General features: G+C 46.7%; 1 protein-coding gene across 1 annotated transcript in view; it reads left to right on the top strand.

Moving 5' to 3' along the window:
- Positions 1 to 17,853: 17,853 nt before the first annotated feature.
- The window catches only part of SHISAL2B (shisa like 2B), a 189,472-nt gene continuing 185,629 nt past the window's right edge, over positions 17,854 to 21,696 (top strand). Inside the window, exon 1 of the mRNA XM_063963129.1 lies at positions 17,854 to 18,155. Coding sequence (XP_063819199.1) covers positions 17,962 to 18,155 — 194 coding nt within the window. The 5' untranslated portion in view covers positions 17,854 to 17,961. The remainder of the gene's footprint in view (positions 18,156 to 21,696) is intronic.

The following is a 21,696-nucleotide window of genomic DNA, read 5'->3' on the forward strand; positions in this document are numbered from 1 at the left end:
GGCTGGGGAGCGATGAGTAGCTCCCGGCCAGCACGCTAAAGCTGCGCTGGCCGGGAGCTACTCTTGAAGTGCAAAGGCATCGCCACTGTGCGATGCCTTTGCACTTCTGCAGGGGGGGGGGGCCTGTGCTGGGCGTCCCCCCGCATGTCAGTGTGAATGATCGTAGCTGTGCTAAATTTAGCACAGCGACGATTATCTCGGAATGACCCCCATAAAGCACTACTGCTGCAATACTATGGGTACTACAATACAAATCAGTGGTAGGTTATTTGATCATTTACCATGTTATGGTGGATTAAGAGTAAAACTGTGGCGAATCTTCAATGCATTTCAAACAAAGGTGTTGTTATATATTTGAAACATGTAATCCCTGAATGTATTAGTTCATATTTAGAACAAGAGGGCAAAATAACAGTAACTTAATTTAATGCTAGGCCTAAACTTAAACATTAAGGTGCCAAACACATGCATTGTCATATTTCTCAAGTAAAATGAAGCAACAGTAGCATGTGCATGTTATACCCCTTTCAGATTGACAATAGCTGGGTCGCACCCAGGAATGTGTACACGGGTGCTTCCCAGGTGCGACCCGGCTTGAGACCCCTTCAGACTTGCGGCCCGACCCGGCATATTAACGGGTTGGTGATGTCACCACTGATGCTACCAGAGGCGGTGCTTGGAGATGATCATGTCAAAGCATCACCTCCTCCTATGCAGAGAACGGGTGACGGGTCGCCTTGACCCGGCTTACCCGTTCACACTGCACCGCATCCCGGGTCGATTCCGGATTCAACACAGGTCGAGATATTCTTTCAGGACCCTTTCACACTGAGCAAATTCCCGGGTTGATGCGCGTTCATGTGCAATAACTCGGGAAATATTTGTCAGTGTGAAAGGGGTATTAATGTTTCAGCCTACCAATTGTGCAGAACATGCCCCAGCCCCTGCTGCAGCTGTGTATTTAAAGGGACAGCTTAATCAAATTGTGTTACACTTAAGGCTATATGCCATTAAGAGCCTACGACTACTAAAAGCAGCATTGTTTGTTAAGCTGGGATAGCACCACTCATGTCTTTACTGTGTTTGAGCCAGACTGTGCTAAGTCACTATCTATTGAAAGTTACAGATAATTTCTACAGCAAATATATTGTGTAAAGTACCTATCTACTTGCTCTCTGAGTCCTATGTGCACCAACGTAAGCCTGGCCAGGGAAGATTTCAAGTGACATTATGTGCAACATCATTATTTTTACTGCAAGTTGTTGTATCTACTATCTTGTTGTATATCTGACAATCTTGCCAAATACACAAGGGCAGTAAAGGGCAAACATTGTAATTAATGCTGAATTACAATAATATAATACATATCACATAGCCACATCGTCTTTCAGAGCAGAAAGCTATACCATTTCCATTGTAAAAAGAGCAAAACAGTTTATTAAAATAAGATTAGAACAACAGTAATGATTCAGCTCGAAGAAACACACAGAATTGCAGCATAAACATTGCCAAGCAACCATTTAATATACAATAATGTCTGACATACAATGCAGAGAACATTCTTGTGGCCACAATACAACACAGAATGTTAATTACCACTACGCAAAACAAAAACCCTTGTAGTGATTCCTAGATATCATAGAGTATCCTAGTGACCGACATACAATATCGGGAGCATCCAACTGTCCACTGTACAATACAGAGAGCATCCTAGTTAATACCTTATTATACAGAGCAGAAGAGAGCCCGTGTTATGTTATGTAATGAAAGATGGTATGGCAGCAAATTCTAATGCAGATTTCTCCCCCTTGCTGACATTGCTTGTAGACTGCTCACTCGCGGCAGGGTTAAATCATGATTTCTAGGCGGGGGGGAAGGGGGTGGGATTTAAATGCTAGAATGAGCTATAAAGCAAAATGTAAAAAAAATCCACAATAGTCCAAAGCTATACACTATTAGTAAATATAATATTGTATTTACATTGCTGTGTATTACCCACTCACATGAACGTACAATAACCTCAAGGCTGCTGGCTGTATGTGTTCCAGTGATTGGTCACTGATAGCTACACATTTATCCACCAAGGTTGCCCTCCCCACAGCTGCCCACCCAAACTGCATTTCCCTCTACAGCTGTTTTACTCCCCAGCTCTATCCATTATCCATATTACACTATCAACTTTACTTGGTTGTCCTAAATGTAATTAAACTCGTGCAAAATTGAATTAAGGATAAATAGAATTTGTATCTACTATGTGTATGAATCAGGATCCGCTTTATTGGCCAGGTATACTTGCGTATACTAGGATTTGTCTCCGGTTTGCTATACAACAGCCAAGTAGGTAACATAAGCAAGTGGTGGTGGTGGGGAGGGGGGGGGGGGGGGATGGGGGCAAGAAAAGTCACACAGATAGGCATACCGTAGGGACACAATTGAGTTACATGTCCGTCTAGTCAGTCAATGTTCAGGAGTTCGGCAGGCGGACCGCTTGGGGAAAGAAACTTTGGAGGCATCTGGTGGACCCGACGGGGATGGCCCTGTAACGCCTGCCTGAAGAAAGCAAGTTAAACATGCTGTGGCCGGGGTATAGCTGGTCCTTTACTATTGGGATGACCGGGACGATAGTGGACAATTTGAGGCAGGAAGGGACTTTCTGTAGCTCCAGCGATTTGTTGAAGATCTTGCTGAATATGGGGGCAAGCTGACCCGCACATGCTCTCAGGGCAGATGGTGACACTCCATCAGGACCCGGAGCTTTCCCGGGTTTGGCCCTTTTGAACAGTGCCTCTACCTCTTCTTGGGCGACTTGCAGTGCCTGGAGTTGGCCGTTGGTGTTCGGGGCATCGTAGAGGTGATTGGGTCGCAGGGGACTTCTTTTATGAACCTGCAATAAAAGTGGTTCAGCTCGTCTGCTAGGTCTTGGTGCATGGTGGTGGACTTCGATGTTTTCTTGTAGTTGGTTATGGATTGCATTCCTTTCCATACAGATATATAATATACCAGGGGTGGGCAATTATTTCAGCTGAGGGGCCACTTGACACTTTCCTGTCAGTTTTCGAGGGCCGCACACAAAATATCAGCTCCCCTATGTGCCAAGAATATAGGGACGTGGCTTCATGGGGAAGGGGTGTGGCCAAAATAATACAGATTCATTTTAGGCTGCACAATAGTCTCCATTATTCAAATTACGCCACACAGTAGCGCCACTTACACACATTACTCCAGGTAGAGCCCCTGTCACACATTACGCCAGGTAGAGCTCTCTTTTACACATTACAGCAGGTAGAGCCCCCTTTTACACATTACGGAAGGTAGAGCCCCCTTTTACACATTACGGCAGGTAGAGTCCCCTTTTTACACATTAACATTTTATTTGGGATAATCATTGCACAGCAAGCAAATTATCCAGTGTCTTATGGCCCCTGGGGAAAGGTGTGACACAGAGACAGAACACGGGGGTGGGACATGGTGATGGAACACAGGGTATGACATGGTGACAGAACAAGGGGGGGGTGACACGGTGACAGAATGCGGGGGGTGACACAGTGACAGAACACGGGAGGTGACACAGTGACAGAACACGGGAGGTGACACAGTGACAGAACACGGAAGGTGACACGGTAACAACACAGCGGGGTGACTTAGTGACAGAACACAGGGGGGGGTGACACGGTGACAGAACACGGGCGTGGTGACAGTGACAGAACATGGGGGGGTGACAGTGACAGAACACGGGGGGGTGACAGTGACAGAACACGGGGGGGTGACAGTGACAGAACACGGGGGGTGACAGTGACAGAACATGGGGGGTGACACAGTGACAGAACACGGGGGGTGTGACACAGTGACAGAACACGGGGGGTGTGACACAGTGACAGAACATGGGAGGTGACACGGTAACAACACGGTGGGGTGACTTAGTGACAGAACACAGGGGTGACACAGTGACAGAACACGGGGGGGGGTGACCCCGTGACAGAACATGGGGGGGCTGACTCAGTGGCAGAACACGGGGGTGACACAGTGACAGAACACGGGGGGTGGTGACACAGTGACAGAACATGGGAGGTGACACGGTAACAACACGGTGGGGTGACTTAGTGACAGAACACAGGGGTGACACAGTGACAGAACACGAGGGGGGGGGGATGACACCGTGACAGAACATGGGGGGGGCTGACTCAGTGGCAGAACACGGGGGTGACACAGTAACAGAACGTGGGGGGGGTGTCACGGTGACAGAACACGGGGGTGACAGGACACGGTGACAGAACACGGGAGGTGACACGGTAACAACACGGCGGGGTGACTTAGTGACAGAACACAGGGGGGTGACACGGTGACAGAACACGGGGGGGTGACACGGTGACAGAACACGGGGGTGGTGACAGTGACAGAACACAGGGGTGGTGACAGTGACAGAACACGGGGGGGTGACAGTGACAGAACACGGGGGGTGACACAGTGACAGAACACGGGGGGTGACACAGTGACAGAACACGGGGGGTGTGACACAGTGACAGAACACGGGGTGGTGACAGTGACAGAACACGGGGGGGTGACAGTGACAGAACACACGGGGGCTGACAGTGACAGAACACGGGGGGTGACACAGTGACAGAACACGGGGGTGTGACACAGTGACAGAACACGGGGGTGTGACACAGTGACAGAACACGGGGGGGTGACACAGTGACAGAACATGGGAGGTGACACGGTAACAACACGGTGGGGTGACTTAGTGACAGAACACAGGGGTGACACAGTGACAGAACACGGGGGGGGGATGACACCGTGACAGAACATGGGGGGGCTGACTCAGTGGAGGAACACGGGGGTGACACAGTAACAGAACGTGGGGGGGTGTCACGGTGACAGAACACGGGGGTGACAGGACACGGTGACAGAACACGGGAGGTGACACGGTAACAACACGGGGGGGGGGTGACTTAGTGACAGAACATGGGGGGTGATACGGTGAAAGAATCCAGTGGAGGGGGGGGGTTGGGGGTGGTACAGCAAGCATTAAAGATCTCCCCCCTAACCTAAAAACAGTCTGACGCCACTGCCCGCACACACAAACATATACACACACACACTCTCTCATACACACACACACACACACACACACACACACACACACACACACACACACACACACACACACATACACTTTCTTTCCCTCACTTTTTCCATTAACTTACTGATCTGTGTCTGGCTGGCAGTGGCAGGAAGGATGGATCTCTAGCAGTGGCTTTTGTAGCCCCGCCCCCTAAAGTCCCGCGTAGCCCCGCCCCCTCATCTTCGCATAGCTCCGCCCCCTTTTTGTCTGATCGCTGCCTTTGCCAATGGGGATTCTGGAGGATGTGTGTCAGGCGCCGTGCAGCAGCAGCAGGGGAGGAGACAGGCGCCGGCAGCTTGGAGTACTGCAGAGCAATGACAAGCAGCTCAGTCAGTCGGGCCGCTTGTCATTGCATGCTGGTGGGAAGCAGTGGGCCGGTCAGGATCGGTTTGCGGGCCGCATCCGGCCCGCGGGCCGTATTTTGCCCACCCCTATAATATACAGTAGTGTGCTGTGGACATGGCCTAGACCAGTGATGGGCAACAGGTGGCCCCACCGAGCCTCCATGTGCAGCCCCCATCTCTGCTATGTAGTCATATTTTATGTGTTATAGCGTGTGCTTGTAATGCTCATTTAAAAGGCCTGTTGATGTATTATTACAGATAGGTATCTATTTCAAAGGTAATGTGCACCCTTGTTTGAGGTTAGAGGGCAGAGATAGGCAGCCCATGGAAGTTGTCTGTCACTGGCCTAGACACTGGAGGAAAATACAAGTGTGATATCATTGTGGATATGATAAAATCTAAATTAAAGGGGTAATAAGGCATATATACTTGTCAGCTCTCCCTGAATGTCAGAGGGACTCCCTGAAATAACAGCAATCTCCCTGACTCCCTGAAGAGTCTAGAAATCTCCCCGATTGCCCCGATTTGTAGCTTTTACATACTTGGACAAAAAAGAAGTCATACATATACATACATTCACATGTGAGTAGAGCACAACACATAACCAATCCCTGAAAAGTATCGGTGTTTTTTAGCCAACAAGTAACACTTACTGACTATCAATGCTCAAGCGCAGCAGTACATGTCCACTGTAACACCACATTCATAAGATGTTGCTTACATAGTCTCCCTGAATGCATTTTCAAAAGTAACCAAGTGTACATAAAGCTTTCATTGTACTAGCCCTGGTCTGTGTGAAAGAAATCATGCCTGGTGTCTGTTCTACACAATTTTCTGTATGCTTTGGTTATAAAGAAAATATTTTAAGGGGATTAAAAGTAGAGATGAGCGGGTTCGGTTTCTCTGAATCCGAACCCGCCGAACTTCAGCTTTTTTTACACGGGGCCGAGCAGGCTCGGATCCTCCCGCCTTGCTCGGTTAACCCGAGCGCGCCCGAACGTCATCATCCCGCTGTCGGATTCTCGCGAGGCTCGGATTCTATCGCGAGACTCGGATTCTATATAAGGAGCCGCGCGTCGCCGCCATTTTTCACACGTGCATTGAGATTGATAGGGAGAGGACGTGGCTGGCGTCCTCTCCGTTTAGAGTGACTAATAGTACTAGAGAGAGAGAGACACAAATTTTGGGGAGCATAATATAGGAGGAGTACTACTTGCTGCTGATAGTGTGACCAATGGCAGTGACCAGTGCCACCAGTTTAATGAATCCGTTCTCTGCCTGAAAAAAAACGATACACAGTGTGACACAGTCACATACCATATCTGTGCTCAGCCCAGTGTGCTGCATCATATACTGTATATCATTATCTGACTGCTGAGTGCTCACTGCAGTGCTCACACAGCTTAATTGTGGGGGAGACTGGGGAGCAGTTATAGCAGGAGTACATATTTTAAGTACAGTGCACACTTTTGCTGCCAGAGTGCCACTGCCAGTGTGACTGACCAGTGACCACTGACCACCAGTATTGTGATTGTCTGCTGACCACCAGTATATTGTGATTGTCTGCCTGAAAAAGTTAAACACTCGTCGTGTGGTGTTTTATAAACGCATTCTGCAGACAGTGTCCAGCAGGTCCGTCATTACATAATATATACCTGTCCGGCTGCAGTACTAGTGTGATATATATATATATTTTAATTTTATCTCATTATCATCCAGTCTATATTAGCAGCAGACACAGTACGGTAGTCCACGGCTGTAGCTACCTCTGTGTCGGCAGTCGCTCGTCCATCCATAATTGTATACCACCTACCCGTGGTTTATTTTTTTTTCTATCTTCTTGATACTAGTAGCTTGCTTTAGGAGTCTGCAGTGCTGACAGACAGTGTCCAGCAGGTCCGTCATTACATAATATATACCTGTCCGGCTGCAGTACTAGTGTGATATATATATATATATATTTTTTAATTTTATCTCATTATCATCCAGTCTATATTAGCAGCAGACACAGTACGGTAGTCCACGGCTGTAGCTACCTCTGTGTCGGCAGTCGCTCGTCCATCCATAATTGTATACCACCTACCCGTGGTTTATTTTTTTTTTCTATCTTCTTGATACTAGTAGCTTACTTTAGGAAAGGGGAGGTAGAGGACTGCTGCGCCTCAGAGAGCTGCAGTAGGGATACCAACAGATGATCACTCAATCACCCTGTAACACAATGCACAAGAAAATAAGGGATCCCTTCTGCGCTCATCCAACAACAATAAACAGTAATGCAATAAATGATAGGTTCCCAATGGATAAGTCTATGACTAAATTATAGTCTCTTTTAGTTCTTATACAAAGCGGAAGTGCTGGATGTAGGGAGACTCAATGCATACCGTACTCACAAGGAGTCGTGGTATGTCCCGCATGTAGAGGTGTCTTAAGTCGCTTGGTTCTTCTTTACCTTCTCCGAGGTGGAAAGTTCTTATCCTCGTAGTTGGATGACCTTAAATGCAGAGATCTGACCCATCTTCTCATTCGTTTACTACCCTGCATGCACAGAAGCTCCTTCTTGCAGAGTATAGAATAAGGCTCTGTGCCTGTCCTGTACCGCTGTATGTACATCGGGTGACAGCAGCCCATGTGCCGGGGGGAGAGCATGAAAGGGCACGCTGACAGTAGACCCTGACAGTAGGGAGAGAGCCGAGGCTGGCGGGTGACCTGCTGTCTGTCACCTGGCCGCCCTGTGTGTGCGGTAGCAGCGCCGGCACTGGAGGGAGCGCTGTGACACTGGCAGGAAAATAAGGAATTCCCACACCGGGAGCGGGGCCCGGGCCGACTGGGGGAATTCCCCATTGTGTCGGTTGCGATGCCTGACCTTCCCAACACTGGACGTGAAGAGCATGCGCCTTCCACCATTTGCACGCCCCCTGCAAGTGCTGGAAGGAGCACCCGCAGTCCAGTTCCTGATAGATTGAAGATGTCAGTGTTGAAGTACACCAGGATGAGGAGGATATGGGTGTTGCTGGCGCTGGGGAGGAAATTGACAAGGAGGATTCTGATGGTGAGGTGGTTTGTTTAAGTCAGGCACCCGGGGAGACACCTGTTGTCCGTGGGAGGAATATGGCCGTTGACATGCCTGGTGAAAATACCAAAAAAATCAGCTCTTCGGTGTGGAAGTATTTCAACAGAAATGCGGACAACATTTGTCAAGCCGTGTGTTGCCTTTGTCAAGCTGTAATAAGTAGGGGTAAGGACGTTAACCACCTCGGAACATCCTCCCTTATACGTCACCTGCAGCGCATTCATAATAAGTCAGTGACAAGTTCAAAAACTTTGGGCGACAGCGGAAGCAGTCCACTGACCAGTAAATCCCTTCCTCTTGTAACCAAGCTCACGCAAACCACCCCACCAACTCCCTCAGTGTCAATTTCCTCCTTCCCCAGGAATGCCAATAGTCCTGCAGGCCATGCCACTGGCAATTCTGACGAGTCCTCTCCTGCCTGGGATTCCTCCGATGCATCCTTGCGTGTAACGCCTACTGCTGCTGGCGCTGCTGTTGTTGCTGCTGGGAGTCGATGGTCATCCCAGAGGGGAAGTCGTAAGCCCACTTTTACTACTTCCACCAAGCAATTGACTGTCCAACAGTCCTTTGCGAGGAAGATGAAATATCACAGCAGTCATCCTGTTGCAAAGCGGATAACTGAGGCCTTGACAACTATGTTGGTGTTAGACGTGCGTCCGGTATCCGCCGTTAGTTCACAGGGAACTAGACAATTTCTTGAGGTAGTGTGCCCCCGTTACCAAATACCATCTAGGTGCCACTTCTCTAGGCAGGCGATACCGAGAATGTACACGGACGTCAGAAAAAGACTCACCAGTGTCCTAAAAAATGCAGTTGTACCCAATGTCCACTTAACCACGGACATGTGGACAAGTGGAGCAGGGCAGGGTCAGGACTATATGACTGTGACAGCCCACTGGGTAGATGTATGGACTCCCGCCGCAAGAACAGCAGCGGCGGCACCAGTAGCAGCATCTCGCAAACGCCAACTCTTTCCTAGGCAGGCTACGCTTTGTATCACCGGTTTCCAGAATACGCACACAGCTGAAAACCTCTTACGGCAACTGAGGAAGATCATCGCGGAATGGCTTACCCCAATTGGACTCTCCTGTGGATTTGTGGCATCGGACAACGCCAGCAATATTGTGTGTGCATTAAATATGGGCAAATTCCAGCACGTCCCATGTTTTGCACATACCTTGAATTTGGTGGTGCAGAATTTTTTAAAAAACGACAGGGGCGTGCAAGAGATGCTGTCGGTGGCCAGAAGAATTGCGGGACACTTTCGGCGTACAGGCACCACGTACAGAAGACTGGAGCAACACCAAAAACGCCTGAACCTGCCCTGCCATCATCTGAAGCAAGAAGTGGTAACGAGGTGGAATTCAACCCTATATATGCTTCAGAGGTTGGAGGAGCAGCAAAAGGCCATTCAAGCCTATACAATTCAGCACGATATAGGAGGTGGAATGCACCTGTCTCAAGCGCAGTGGAGAATGATTTCAACGTTGTGCAAGGTTCTGCTGCCCTTTGAACTTGCCACACTTGAAGTCAGTTCAGACACTGCCAGCCTGATTCAGGTCATTCCACTCATCAGGCTTTTGCAGAAGAAGCTGGAGACATTGAAGGAGGAGCTAACACGGAGCGATTCCGCTAGGCATGTGGGACTTGTGGATGGAGCCCTTAATTCGCTTAACAAGGATTCACGGGTGGTCAATCTGTTGAAATCAGATCACTACATTTTGGCCACCGTGCTCGATCCTAGATTTAAAACCTACCTTGGATCTCTCTTTCCGGCAGACACAAGTCTGCTGGGGTTCAAAGACCTGCTGGTGAGAAAATTGTCAAGTCAAGCGGAACGCGACCTGTCAACATCTCCTCCTTCACATTCTCCCGCAACTGGGGGTGCGAGGAAAAGGCTCAGAATTCCGAGCCCACCCGCTGGCGGTGATGCAGGGCAGTCTGGAGTGACTGCTGATGCTGACATCTGGTCCGGACTGAAGGACCTGACAACGATTACGGACATGTCGTCTACTGTCACTGCATATGATTCTCTCCCCATTGAAAGAATGGTGGAGGATTATATGAGTGACCGCATCCAAGTAGGCACGTCAGACAGTCCGTACTTATACTGGCAGGAAAAAGAGGCAATTTGGAGGCCCTTGCACAAACTGGCTTTATTCTACCTAAGTTGCCCTCCCACAAGTGTGTACTCCGAAAGAGTATTTAGTGCCGCCGCTCACCTTGTCAGCAATCGGCGTACGAGGTTACTTCCAGAAAATGTGGAGAAGATGATGTTCATTAAAATGAATTATAATCACTTCCTCCGTGGAGACATTGACCAGCAGCAATTGCCTCCACAAAGTACACAGGGAGCTGAGATGGTGGATTCCAGTGGGGACCAATTGATAATCTGTGAGGAGGGGGATGTACACGGTGATATATCGGAGGATGATGATGAGGTGGACATCTTGCCTCTGTAGAGCCAGTTTGTGCAAGGAGAGATTAAATGCTTCTTTTTTGGTGGGGGTCCAAACCAACCCGTCATTTCAGTCACAGTCGTGTGGCAGACCCTGTCACTGAAATGATGGGTTGGTTAAAGTGTGCATGTCCTGTTTATACAACATAAGGGTGGGTGGGAGGGCCCAAGGACAATTCCATCTTGCACCTCTTTTTTCTTTCATTTTTCTTTGCGTCATGTGCTGTTTGGGGAGTGTTTTTTGGAAGGGCCATCCTGCGTGACACTGCAGTGCCACTCCTAGATGGGCCAGGTGTTTGTGTCAGCCACTAGGGTCGCTTAGCTTACTCACACAGCTACCTCATTGCGCCTCTTTTTTTCTTTGCGTCATGTGCTGTTTGGGGAGTGTTTTTTGGAAGGGCCATCCTGCGTGACACTGCAGTGCCACTCCTAGATGGGCCAGGTGTTTGTGTCGGCCACTAGGGTCGCTTATCTTACTCACACAGCTACCTCATTGCGCCTCTTTTTTTCTTTGCGTCATGTGCTGTTTGGGGAGTGTTTTTTGGAAGGGCCATCCTGCGTGACACTGCAGTGCCACTCCTAGATGGGCCAGGTGTTTGTGTCGGCCACTAGGGTCGCTTAGCTTACTCACACAGCTACCTCATTGCGCCTCTTTTTTTCTTTGCGTCATGTGCTGTTTGGGGAGTGTTTTTTGGAAGGGCCATCCTGCGTGACACTGCAGTGCCACTCCTAGATGGGCCAGGTGTTTGTGTCGGCCACTAGGGTCGCTTAGCTTACTCACACAGCTACCTCATTGCGCCTCTTTTTTTCTTTGCGTCATGTGCTGTTTGGGGAGTGTTTTTTGGAAGGGCCATCCTGCGTGACACTGCAGTGCCACTCCTAGATGGGCCAGGTGTTTGTGTCGGCCACTAGGGTCGCTTAGCTTACTCACACAGCTACCTCATTGCGCCTCTTTTTTTCTTTGCGTCATGTGCTGTTTGGGGAGTATTTTTTGGAAGGGCCATCCTGCGTGACACTGCAGTGCCACTCCTAGATGGGCCAGGTGTTTGTGTCGGCCACTAGGGTCGCTTAGCTTACTCACACAGCTACCTCATTGCGCCTCTTTTTTTCTTTGCGTCATGTGCTGTTTGGGGAGTGTTTTTTGGAAGGGCCATCCTGCGTGACACTGCAGTGCCACTCCTAGATGGGCCAGGTGTTTGTGTCGGCCACTAGGGTCGCTTAGCTTACTCACACAGCTACCTCATTGCGCCTCTTTTTTTCTTTGCGTCATGTGCTGTTTGGGGAGTGTTTTTTGGAAGGGCCATCCTGCGTGACACTGCAGTGCCACTCCTAGATGGGCCAGGTGTTTGTGTCGGCCACTAGGGTCGCTTAGCTTAGTCATCCAGCGACCTCGGTGCAAATTTTAGGACTAAAAATAATATTGTGAGGTGTGAGGTATTCAGAATAGACTGAAAATGAGTGGAAATTATGGTTTTTGAGGTTAATAATACTTTGGGATCAAAATGACCCCCAAATTCTATGATTTAAGCTGTTTTTTAGGGTTTTTTGAAAAAAACACCCGAATCCAAAACACACCCGAATCCAACAAAAAAAATTCGGTGAGGTTTTGCCAAAACGCGGTCGAACCCAAAACACGGCCGCGGAACCGAACCCAAAACCAAAACCCAAAACCTGAAAAATTTCAAGTGCACATCTCTAAAGGCCGGTCTGAAGGAAAGAGCAGCACATTTCTACTCTTTCCTCCATATCTGCTCCAAAAGGTGCTTTGGGCATCTGACCATTGGAGAAGGTGTTATTACCATACAGTGGATTGCGTTCCAAGCCAGTGTCATTACAGATTTGAATACCTCCCACCTGTCCCAATTTCGGTTACAGACCCCTTTTTCGGACACACTCTTATGATACAATGATTTTAATTTCAAATTGAAAAACTTGATTTAAAAAAAAAATATGTATCTATTGTACTTATGGTTTTGACCACAAGATGGCATGATAGCACTCTTCTTAAATTACAGAGAGATAACATGTATGGTGAGGCTTTTGTAGCAGTCTCTAGTTTACTACAGTGTGGTGATATGAAAGTGAAAAATTAATGTCATTTTATATGATGTGATATTAATTAGATTCAAAACCTGATCATGTAAAAGATAAGTGCTGAACTGCAGGGCCGGCGACAGGGGGGGGGGGGGGGTCAAAGGGGACACCTGTACCGGGCCCCAAGACTAAGAGGGGCCCGAAGGATACACCACTTAGTAGCCGGCAGTGATGGAAGTCGTCAAATAGGGTAGCAAGCTGTAGGCGGAGTGACAGGACAATGTCACACACAGTGACTGTGCGGCACGAGTGTGCACCCGCTTTTCCCAGCCCAGCTCAGTTATGGGACATAGCAGCTCCCCTGGCCAGGATTACCGTGCCCTGCGCCGGCCTCTTCTGGTGGGGTGTGAGGGCTGCATGGTACCTGCTGTGCGGTGTGAGGGTTTAGGTACTGGGGAGTGCAGCGCAGATTAGTCTTTCCCCATGTTTAGAGTGGGTTATATATAATCTGAGGGGTGCCAGAGATATCACTGTACTGGGCCCCAAGATTTCTGTTGCTGACCCTACTGAGCTGCCAGGATTAGGGATGGGAATCGAATGATGAAATATTGAAATAATCAATGTTTTGGTCCTAATGCTTGAACGTTTTACCATCAATGGTGAGTTTGCTATCTTTGCATACCAGCGATGGCCATGTTCCAATGCTCTGTGACTGTCTGCTGATTGGCTCATCTCACCACACTCACTGCTTATTGTCAAGTCAGGAAGTTGCGAACAATAAGATGTATCAAGACTTGGAGAGAGAAAAAGTGCAGCTTCCAACTGTCATTTCAAAGACCATACTAAATAAATTACAGATTCTGATGGGTGCTTTGCGCAGCCTCTCTAGTCTATCTATCTCCAAAGCTTGATATGATATATCTTGATATGGGTTTAAGCAATCCTATATCTGTATGCCATAATTCTATACTGTTAAAGCTTCAGAGCAGCATTAACATCATCATTAATACCCCTTTCACACTAGCAAAAATTTCCCCGGTTATTGCATGTGAACGCGCATCAACCCGGGATTTTGCCTAGTCTGAAAGGGTCCTAAAGAAATATCCTGGGTCAAGCGTTCCGGCATTTCATCCCAGGTCGAACGGGTAAGCTGGGTCAAGGTGAAAGGGTAAGCTGGCTCAAGACGACACGGCACTTGTTCTCTGTATAGGAGGAGGCGGCGCTTGGAGATGATCATCTCCAAGTGCCGTCTCCTGTAGCGTCAGCGGTGACGTCACCAACCCGGCAATATCCTGGGTCGGGCCGCACGTCTGAAAGAGGTCTCAAGCCAGGTTGCACCTGGGAAGCACGAACACTACCGATGGTTTCAGTGGCAAACACGGACATTTTTCACCCAATAATTCATTGCCAGCGATATCGATGATCCACTGTTTAAAACGTCAGTAACACCAATGTCGGCTTTCCAAGTCCCATTCCTAGCCAGGAGATTCTCTGGGCGCCCTCTGCTGGAGCTGAGGGAGTCACCCGGGAGAGCTGGCCCTGAATACCATCTGTAAGCATTATTCAGTGACGCCCCACATATCTTGCTATCGGTAATTGTGCCCGGGCTTTTGGCGCCTTTCATTCTGTGCTATATTCATTCATTTTTGTATGAGTACATGATACAAAAGCATGTGCCGGCATCATACACAATCTGCTGCATGGGGGTGAGTTGAGGAAGGAGAGGATTCTTTGTCACCTTCAATATGATATTTATGAACATAATTTCATGGGACATGGGTATGAATTTTTCAATTTCAGAAAATGATGAGTCTAGATTAGTGGTTCCCATTCTGGGTGCTGTGGCACCCTGAGGTGCCTCGGTGCACTTGCAAGGGTTGGTGGTCCATGATCAAATCAAATTTATTCTGGTCATTGTGCTAGTTGCTGACAATCATAAAATATGCTGACAAACAGAAGCGTAATCTACTCCTGTCTACCGCAAAGCTGAACATAAGGATGACAGGTACAGTATTATTTTATTTATTTATTATTTATTTATTAACAGTGTCTACAGTAAAGCTGCCCATACACTTGTGCGATGCCCCGTGACGCAACATCGCGGGGCATCGCACCTGAATTGCCAAAGTGATTACCATGCGATCATGCGAGCGGCCTCTGGCGGGTGCCCATCGCACTGCGATACATCTCATGTGGGTTTAAAACCACATGCGATCACACTGCGATGCGAGAAATATTAAGTGCAGCACATAACATCTTGAGACGCGATATTCGACCGGCGTGCCAGCGCATCGCGTCTCAAGGTACCTAAAATGTGCATACAATCCTTCGATTTATCTCACAGATGTGGTCGAAATTGAAGGATAGCACCGATTATCTCATAAGTGTATGGGCACCATAAAGGTGTGTACACACGGTGAGATAAATCTGTAAGATTTTGACTATATAGTCAAAATTTAAGGAAAGTTAGTGCAAATCTCAAGGTGTTAGGCAGCTTGCGATACCGATTTGATCCCGATGTGTGCTCCCGTGGGGTCGGTATCGTAAGGCTAGATAGTCAATCTTGACTATCTAGTGTACTATTTAGTACAAAGTATAGTCAAAATTGGCACTTAGTCAAAATCGTACATAGACAAAATCGAAAGTACAGATCAGATAGTCAAAATCTGTACAATCTGTGCTATCTGGGCTCTGGGGGAGTTCAAGGGAAATCACATAGTCAAAATCGGGCATAGCAAGAATCTCACCGTGTGTAAAGTAAACACCTTAAGAACAATTTCCTTAATGCATTTTTGTTGAATTTCTCAATAAGAAACTTTTGGCATAAGGGTGTAGTGAAACAATTATGATACTCTAGTAGGGCACCATGATTCAGGAAAGTTTGGAAACCCCTGGTCTAGATAATAAATATGACATTGAATGCAAAATAGATCAGCTTGTCTATGTGAAGGGGTGAAAGATCTCCTGTAAGTTAGTAAAACAAACAATACTGTGTGTCACACGCCATAGGCGGCGTTCACCGCGCTTACCTCTGCGTGCCTGCTGGTCTGTGTTGCGGCCTCCGCCTTCGATGGTCCACGGGCTCCGGCGCCTGGCTGGCGCGGCTCCCGGCGGTTCCCCGGGGCAGGGGCGCCACCATGACACCCGGCATCACGTGGGGGAGCAGGTGATGTTATCGGACTGTTCCGCCAATCCAGCGGAGGCGGGAGATTCAAAGGCAGACGCCGGGCAGCGCCTCGGCGCCTGAGTATCGTCTTTTCCCCTGAAGTGGATGCCAGTGCTCTTGTTCCCGGCGGATCTCTCTGCAGTCGTACCCTAGTGTCTCCGGCGCTTCCAGGTGCCAGTTGCTGCACAGTTCCAGCGTATACAGCTGCTGGTGTGTTCCTCTGCAATCCTGTCACCAGTGCTTCTTGGAGTCAGCTTGGGCTGCGGGCTAAACGTCGCTCTCAAGTTCTACAAGTCTTCAGTGTCTTTAAACACCGCTCTCAAGTTCTGCAAGTCATCTGTGTCTTTAAACACCGCTCTCAAGTTCTACAAGTCACCTGTGTCTTTAAACACCGCTCTTAAGTTCTACAAGTCATGTGTCTTTAAACACCGTTCTCAAATTCTACAAGTCATCTGTGTCTTTAAACACCGTTCTCAAATTCTACAAGTCATCAGTGTCTTTAACCACCGTTCTCAAAGTTCTACAGTGTATTTAATCACCGCTCTCAAATCATACAAATCACCAGTGTCTTTAACCACCGCTCACAAGTTCTATAAATCATCAGTATCTTTAGTCACCGTTCTAAAGTCATACAAATCATCAGCAACCATCGCTCACAAGTGTTTCAAATTATCAGAGTCTTTAACCACCGTTCACCAGTTCTTCAAATCATCAGTATCTTTAAAACCATCACTCACAAGTTCTTCAGTCACCATTATCTTGTACCAACACTCACAAGTACTTCTTTTCCTGGAATCTTTAACATTGCTCACAAGTTCTCCTATAGTCCTGGACATTCCCTCCATACGTTCCTTCTCTGCTATGTGACATTGTGTTGCTCCCTTCCTGCAATAAAGTTCTTTAATATTTTCACCAAGCTTTACTGTCAGAGTCCTGTATGAGGAAGACCTATATCAAGCTATCCCTGTTCCGACCCAACTGTGGTTCCTCTCCCCTACCATCGGGAGAACCCCCGAGTTCACAACATCCCCAACCTAGGTCAGTGACACTGCAAGTTATTACTGCAAAGGGTCACGGTTTAAAAGACTAATGGGCAGATTTATCAAGTCTTGGAGAGTGGTAAATTGCACAGTGATAAAGTACCAACCAATCAGCTCCTAACTGTAATTTTTCAAACAAAGCCTGTAACATGGCAGTTAGGAGCTGATTGGTTGGTACTTTACAACCATGCAATTTATCACTCTAAGGGGGACATTTACTAAGCAGTGATAAGAGCGGATAAGTGAGCCAGTGGAGAAGTTGGCAAGAGCAACCAATCAGCACTGAAGTAACATCTATAATTTGCATACTATAAAATGATACAGAGCTGCTGATTGGTTGATGGGGCAATTTCTCCACTGGCTCACTTCTCCGCTCTTATCACTGCTTAGTAAATGTCCCCCTAAGGCTTGAAAAAAAAAATCTGTGCAAAAATATAGAGCTCTGAAGATCAGCTGGCTCCGGAACAGGATTTCTGGTCCCAGAAAATGTTTGACTACGATTACTGTCTATATGGCATCCATACTATGCACAGGAGGCTACAGCTAACAGCAGATGGCACTAACAAGCTAGTTGTGAGATTCAGTCAGATAGTCCTGAAAGTATATAAAGCTATAATGACTGTGAGACTTACACAGTGGATTCAGAGGAAGAAAAGGTAGCAGGAACCTGAGAAGCCAGCTGCACCCGACACTGGGAGACAACACTGGAAGCATCTGTAATCTCAGTATGACAAGGAACCTGCCTGACATTTGTGAAAGCTACCGCACTTCCAATAACACATTTGTGGATGGCTTTGGGTGCCCGCGGAAAGAAGACACTATAGACTTGATATACTGCTGCGGATTTGTGGACTTAAAATATTGCTGCAGTGAACCAGGAAACTACTTTCCCTATAAACATGATTACATGTTGTCTCTTAGGTAAGATAATGACCTTATTATTAAGAATTAAAAGTTGTTGTCTTCAGTTATGTGGAATCACTGACAGATAGGTGAGATCACCTTTAAAGCACAATGAATGGGATACTTCATGAATAGAGTAACAAGTGATATTCACTATCATTTAGTAAGATTGAGCTACGGGAGAATCAACTGTACTTTTGTCAAGAAATAAAAACAAATGTTTGTTCAAATCTTTTCTAGTAATAAGCCATAAATGAGCACATACTGTATATTTAACTCTAAATGACTAATGTACTAATTAAGCCACCTGAGCTGAAGCATGGATATCCTTGAAACCTGTACTGTTAGGTGCCCAGAGAAACATTGGGAATAGTAATGATAACTTTTTGCTAGTGTCCATAAGTTATCTACACTATGACACAATATATGTGTGTGTGTGTGTGTGTGTGTGTGTGTGTGTGTGTGTGTGTGTGTGTGTGTGTGTGTGTGTGTGTATATATACACATACAGTATATGTGTGTGTGTGTGTGTGTGTGTGTGTGTGTGTGCGTGTGTGTATATATATATATATATATATATATATATATACACATACAGTATATGTGTGTGTGTATATATATATGCACATGAAGTGTGTTTGACTTCACTAACTCACTTCTGCTTTTCACCATGGAATGTTTGGAGGCTGTGATATCACAATGTATGTGAGTGTACCCTATTTCCTCAGTTTATGTGGGTATTGATGGTTCCAGAGAGCACAAAGGGGGTAATTCCAAGTTGATCGCAGCAGGATATTTTTTAGCAGTTGGGCAAAACCATGCGCACTGCAGTGGAGGCAGATATAACATGTGCAGAGAGAGTTAGATTTGGGTGGGTTATTTTGTTTCTGTGCAGGGTAAATACTGGCTGCTTTATTTTTACACTGCAAATTAGATTGCAGATTGAACTCACCACACCCAAATCTTTCTCTCTCTGCACATGTTATATCTGTCTCCCCTGCAAACACATGGTTTTGTCCAACTGCTAAAAAATTTCCTGCTGCGATCAACTTGGAATTACCCCCAATATGTGTAATTTATTATTTATTGCTTTACGCTTTGCTGTAAGCTTGTATGTTGTGATCAAAATATGAACAAATTCCTCAATCTGTCACATGAAGATACGTTTGCAGTTTTGTTAACCATTTATTATCTACATTATTTCACACTTTTTATTATATTTATTATAGTGATGAGCGGGTTCGGTTCCTCGGAATCCGAACCCGCCCGAACTTCAGCTTTTTTTACACGGATCCGAGCGACTCGGATCTTCCCGCCTTGCTCGGTTAACCCGAGCGCGCCCGAACGTCATCATGACGCTGTCGGATTCTCGCGAGGCTCGGATTCTATCGCAAGACTCGGATTCTATATAAGGAGCCGCGCGTCGCCGCCATTTTACACGTGCATTGAGATTGATAGTGAGAGGACGTGGCTGGCGTCCTCTCCGTTTAGAGAAGAAATAGATAGGAGAGTGAGAGTGAGACAGTGACACTTCATTTACTGGAGCTTAGGAGGAGTACTCAGACAGAGAGTGCAGAATTTTGCTGATAGTATTAGTTAGTTATACTAGTGACAGAGTGAGACAGTGACACTTCATTTACTGGAGCTTAGGAGGAGTACTCAGACAGAGAGTGCAGAATTTTGCTGATAGTATTAGTTAGTTATACTAGTGACTGACCAGTGACCACCAGTGCAGTTTTATATTATTTAATATAATCTGTTCTCTGCCTGAAAAAACGATACACAGTGACTCAGTCACATACCATATCTGTGCTCAGCCCAGTGTGCTGCTGCATCATCTATGTATAATATCTGACTGTGCTCACACAGCTTAATTGTGGGGGAGACTGGGGAGCAGTTAGGTTATAGCAGGAGCCAGGAGTACATATTAAAATTAAACAGTGCACACTTTTTTTCTGCAGGAGTGCCACTGCCAGTGTGACTGACCAGTGACCTGACCACCAGTATATAGTATACTATATTGTATTGTGAATGTCTGCCTGTAAAAGTTAAACACACGTCGTGTGACTTGTGTGGTGTTTTTTTATTCTATAAAATAAAAAACTCATTCTGCTGACAGTGTCCAGCAGGTCCGTCATTATATAATATATACCTGTCCGGCTGCAGTAGTGATATATATATATTTTTTATATCATTATTTATCATCCAGTCGCAGCAGACACAGTACGGTAGTTCACGGCTGTAGCTACCTCTGTGTCGGCACTCGGCAGTCCATCCATAATTGTATACCACCTACCCGTGGTTTTTTTTTTCTTTCTTCTTTATACAAACTACATCTCATTATCATCCAGTCTATATTAGCAGCAGACACAGTACAGTACGGTAGTCCACGGCTGTAGCTACCTCTGTGTCGGCACTCGGCAGTCCGTCCATAATTGTATACCACCTACCCGTGGTTTTTTTTTTCTTAATTCTTTATACATACTACATCTCATTATCAACCAGTCTATATTAGCAGCAGACACAGTACGGTAGTCCACGGCTGTAGCTACCTCTGTGTCGGCACTCGGCAGTCCATCCATAATTGTATACCACCTACCCGTGTTTTTTTTTTCTTTCTTCTTTATACATACTACATCTCATTATCATCCAGTCTATATTAGCAGCAGACACAGTACAGTACGGTAGTCCACGGCTGTAGCTACCTCTGTGTCGGCACTCGGCAGTCCATCCATAATTGTATACCACCTACCCGTGGTTTTTTTTTCTTTCTTCTTTATACATACATACTACATCTCTTTATCAACCAGTCTATATTAGCAGCAGACACAGTACGGTAGTCCACGGCTGTAGCTACCTCTGTGTCGGCACTCGGCAGTCCATCCATAATTGTATACCACCTACCCGTGGTTTTTTTTTTCTTTCTTCTTTATACATACATACTACATCTCTTTATCAACCAGTCTATATTAGCAGCAGACACAGTACGGTAGTCCACGGCTGTAGCTACCTCTGTGTCGGCACTCGGCAGTCCGTCCATAATTGTATACCACCTACCCGTGGTTTTTTTTTCTTTCTTCTTTATACATACATACTACATCTCTTTATCAACCAGTCTATATTAGCAGCAGACACAGTACGGTAGTCCACGGCTGTAGCTACCTCTGTGTCGGCACTCGGCAGTCCATCCATAATTGTATACCACCTACCCGTGGTTTTTTTTTTCTTTCTTCTTTATACATACTACATCTCATTATCATCCAGTCTATATTAGCAGCAGACACAGTACAGTACGGTAGTCCACGGCTGTAGCTACCTCTGTGTCGGCACTCGGCAGTCCATCCATAATTGTATACCACCTACCCGTGGTTTTTTTTTCTTTCTTCTTTATACATACATACTACATCTCTTTATCAACCAGTCTATATTAGCAACAGACACAGTACGGTAGTCCACGGCTGTAGCTACCTCTGTGTCGGCACTCGGCAGTCCGTCCATAATTGTATACCACCTACCCGTGGTTTTTTTTTTCTTTCTTCTTTATACATACATACTACATC

The sequence above is a fragment of the Pseudophryne corroboree genome, chromosome 1, assembly GCF_028390025.1.
Source record: "Pseudophryne corroboree isolate aPseCor3 chromosome 1, aPseCor3.hap2, whole genome shotgun sequence".
Classification (NCBI taxonomy): domain Eukaryota; kingdom Metazoa; phylum Chordata; class Amphibia; order Anura; family Myobatrachidae; genus Pseudophryne; species Pseudophryne corroboree.